This window comes from Octopus bimaculoides, chromosome 3 (assembly GCF_001194135.2).
Source record: "Octopus bimaculoides isolate UCB-OBI-ISO-001 chromosome 3, ASM119413v2, whole genome shotgun sequence".
Taxonomy (NCBI): domain Eukaryota; kingdom Metazoa; phylum Mollusca; class Cephalopoda; order Octopoda; family Octopodidae; genus Octopus; species Octopus bimaculoides.
The window spans coordinates 150,365,027-150,369,507 of NC_068983.1; the positions used below are offsets into that span (position 1 = coordinate 150,365,027).

Consider the following 4,481-nt stretch of genomic DNA (forward strand, 5'->3'; position numbering starts at 1 on the left):
GAACAGCCTGCTCGTGAAATTAATGTGCAAGTGGCTGAGCACTCCACAGACACGTGTACACTTAACGTAGTTCTTGGGGATATTCAGCGTGACACAGTGTGACAAGACTGGCCCTTTGAAATACAGGTACAACAGAAACAGGAAGTAAGAGTGAGAGAAAGTTGTGGTGAAAGAGTACAGCAGGGTTCGCCACCATCCCCTGGCGGAGCCTCGTGGAGCTTTAGGTGTTTTCGCTCAATAAACACTCACAACGCCCGGTCTGGGAATCGAAACCACGATCCTACGACCATGAGTCGGATGCCCTAACCACTGGGCCATTGCGCCTCCATTATTTTCTATGCATACAGTGAAGAATAATGTCATTGCTTGTAGGTTTCCAACAAACTAATCTGTGCTTCACTTGAAATACAGCAATTTGTACGGTTTGGACGATCTTATCTATTGCCAATAGAATTTTATTTCACACTAACCAGACACAGTTGTCTCTTTAATTCCATATATAGATAAAAAAAAAAAAAAGAAAAATGTAACCAGAAAAATGTCTGCTTGGCAGCCACATAGTTCTGGGTTCAATTTCACAGTGAGGCATTTTCGACAAGTGTCTTAGATCAACCAATGTCTTGGAAACTGCAAAGAAATCCACTGTATATATGTGTTTTCATTTGCTTCTCTTTACTTCAAATAGACATAGCCAGTCAATAAATAGATCAATAATATAAGTACCAGACTGTAATAAGTCAAGGAGTTGGTATCATTGATTAAACCATTGAAAATGGCACACAACATGACTGCCATCTGATGAAAAAACCAGTAAAACAGTAAAAAAAAAAAAAACAGAACAAAAAGATTTTTAGAACAACTTACCAACATTAATAACAAATAGCTTGTTATTGTGAATAAGTGCAACAGTTGCAGTAGTACCACCAGAAATTTTGGCTTCAACTTCTTGGAGTTTCTTTTGAATGTCTTGAGATGGTTTATAATGCATGTTCTGTGTTAAAAGAAATTCAAAGTTTACTTATTTAAATAACCAAATAAAAATATTTCTATAGCAAAGTGAAAGAGGAAAAAATTGAAACTGAAATTTTGTTTTTATTACAAATATTTTTATACAAAAGTAAAATTAGTAGGTTTCAAATGTCCACACATTAAAGTTGAGGAGTATGATAAAATATATTACATGTGGTTCCAGGTTGTCCCACTGCATGGCACCTTGGGCAAGCGTCTTCTATTATAGCTTCAGGCCGACCAAAGCTGTGTGAGTGGATTTGGTAGAAACTGAAAGAAGCCCGTCTATATGTATGTATATATCTGTCTTTGTGTCTATGTACCTTCACCACTGCTTGACAACTGGTGCTGGTGTGTTTATGTCCCTGTAACTTAGCAGTTCAGCAAAAGAGACCAATAAATTAAGAACCAGGCTGTTAAAAATAAGCACTGGATTTGATGCACTTGACTAAAAATTCTTCAAGGCAGTGCCCTAGCATGGTCGCAGTCTAATGTCTGAAACAAGTGAATGATGAGGAAACATTTATTTGGACAAGTCCCAATGTATATCCCAGTTCTCAGGGAAGGTACACTGTATCTCTGGATGTTGCACAGGGTGACAAAAGGAGTTTGTATTGGAAAGAGCATCCAGCCACCTTTAGCAGTCAGATTACTCTGTTAAATGTAATGCTTATTTATTCACATTTAAAAAAAAATGAATCATCATCTTATAGCTTTAAGATTTTAATGAAGTGATTATTTTAAAAATAACATTCTAAAATACATGTGGAAGACCATGCCTGGCTGGTTTGAACATAAAACGTGGAGAATATTTGGGCTGGATATGGCCAGTTTAAATGCAAATAAATGCCTACCCAAATCAGGCTTGTATGGTATAAAAGACATAAAAATGATAGGAGTAACACAAAAACTGTCTTTGTAACTGATACAAAAGATCCTGTGTGGTAAACTTTGTAATTGCAAGAGAATGTAGATAGGTCTTTAAAGAAAATACCAACTAACCTCCCTTATTTGTAACTGTAAAGCAGCTTTTTCGGAAAGAGGGTCATTGACAGTTTCAAAATATCCTCTTTCAACAGCAACAAAAGCCTTCAAAAGAAAATAATACATACGTTCAAATAACAACTGGGTTTTTTTTAGCACAACTATGACACTATGCTCCTAGGGTTACAGAACAAGGTGTGTCATTGTTAGGTACACAAATTGTTATGTCAATATGAGAGCATCTCAAAAATGTTATGTACAGAAAATCTCTTTACAGTATATGACTAATTTCAACACACAGCAATATTTTGTATTTGTTATTCTCATCTAATTTCTTTAGTTTGTAAAAAAAAAAAAACACACACACACACACACACATTTGAACAGTTTGATCCCATGTACCATGTAATGAACACAAATTAAAATGGTATTTTACAAGCAAATAGTAGCATCACCACAACAACAACCACAGTATCAGAAAAGAAGGGATAAACAGTTAGAAAATATTGTTTTCTGTCACTCAACTGACTTATTTTGTAGCACTTAATTTTCTCCTCAAAGAACTCCCTATTGCTTTTAACATTCAAACTACCAAAATCTGGTCACTATAAAAGAAAGTGATATTTGTTTCAAACTGGATATACTCAGCCTTCTCAACTATATTTGCAGAAGAGATCCTCCGTAGTCAAATCCAATTATCACATTTTCCTTAGCTTCATCAGTTTTTGCTTTTTTAAACAAACACATCAGTTAGTATTACAAATACTAAAAGATTAAAACCAAGATCACCTGCTTGAAGTCTTACATTTGTATAATAGCAAATCTAACTATAAAACAAAGTAACTCTAGACAGGAGTCTGATAGAAACAAAGTCGTGCCCAAATTGACCTACCACAATCATTATCTTGAATGCTGGCATTTTAATTGTTCATATTTTCAAACAACTGAACAGAGCTAGTCATCCCACAAAACCAATGACATAATGGCTTCAATAAAATTCGAACTCACCACCATGTAATCATTAGTTATCAAAGTATTAACCATTATAATTTGATGTGTGCACATACACATAGTCTTGTGGAGGATTTTTGATTTATCTAAGTTCACACATGAGTAGGGAATTAGACCGAAGATAAGTTCACTGTTTCATTTTCCTGAGTTCAAATACATTCAGTGAGAATTGCATATGAGGTTTTGCTCAATAGCTATGTCCCAACCTATATAAGACGTTTAACCCTTTCATAGCCATACTTCTAATGATATGCACTGCCTAAACTTTTCAGTAAAGCTCTGTAATAATAATAAAAAATGTAAGGATTTAGTAAAATAATTTAGTAAAATGATATGTGTTTGGAGCATAATATAACAAGAGATTCTTACAAGAAACTATGATGGGATACTTTCAATTAAGATATGAACATTTCAAAATGGGCAGTTTGGAATCCTAGAACAAGATGTAGTCTTTTGAGTAATCAGCAGCAGCAGTACTATAGCATCACTGAAGAGAGTATCTTTTATTTATTTTTACGACACTGATAGAATTTCTTGATTACTTGCAGATTATTCAGATGTGGTGAGAGCTTGTAGGAAAAAGAAGGAACATAGAAAACACACGAAGGAGTGAAAAGCATTGATCAACAATTAACACATGGGAGGTAACTTAACAAGTATATGAGTTTTTTTTCTTTTATTTATACACAAGAACAAAGAAATGAACATTATTGTTACTTGAAAGGTGGAGATGACCTTGATAAATTAGTGTAAGAGGAAATACCACCAAAAAGTAGTGTTAGTTCAATGGCAATTATGATAATGTGAATTTGACATGACTGAGAAACTACTAACAAAGATATTAAATTCCACATATTTCATTTAATTACAGAGATACCGATACACTGAATCAGGAGCAAAAGACTTCATAATGAATAAATCGGATTGGTAAAATCCATTCCTCTCTCAGATATTGAACTGAAAGCTAATGAAACCATTTTACACTACTTCTACTACTAATTGTAATAAAAGTTGTACTTATTCTAGGGTAGTAGCTTTCATACTGACAAATACTAGCTCCTACCCCAAATATTAGTGGAATTTGCCCCCACCTTTATTAATGAGAAGACAAAATACAGTTTGCTGCCCCTGTGAGCTCCTCTATGCTGATGACCCTGCACTAATTGCTGAGTCACTATCAGAACTAGAGGAGAGGTTTCAGGTGTAGAAGCAAGGATTAGAATCGAAGGGCCTTAGAGTCAACCTAGCTAACACCAAAGTCCTAATAAGTAGGAAGGTAGACAAACCACAAACCCCTTCAGGTAGATGGCCCTGCTCAATCTGTAGAAAAGGCATAGGTAGAAACTCTATAAGATATACCCAGTGTAAGCTATGGACACATAAGAGGTGCAGCAATATCAAAGGAAGGCTAACTAGCAAGATAGTTTTTGTATGTGGCAGATGCTTAGGAGCAATAGACACTGAATATGTGCAGAGAA

At 34.9% G+C, this 4,481-nt stretch overlaps 1 protein-coding gene across 1 annotated transcript in view; it reads right to left on the reverse strand.

The window, feature by feature from the left end:
• LOC106873708 (TGF-beta-activated kinase 1 and MAP3K7-binding protein 1) overlaps positions 1-4,481 on the reverse strand; it is a 31,636-nt gene that overhangs the window by 5,760 nt on the left and 21,395 nt on the right. Inside the window, exons 4-5 of the mRNA XM_014921181.2 lie at positions 2,011-2,097; positions 865-991 (exon numbers count right to left, since the gene is read on the reverse strand). Of these exons, the coding sequence (XP_014776667.1) occupies positions 865-991; positions 2,011-2,097 (214 nt within the window). The remainder of the gene's footprint in view (positions 1-864; positions 992-2,010; positions 2,098-4,481) is intronic.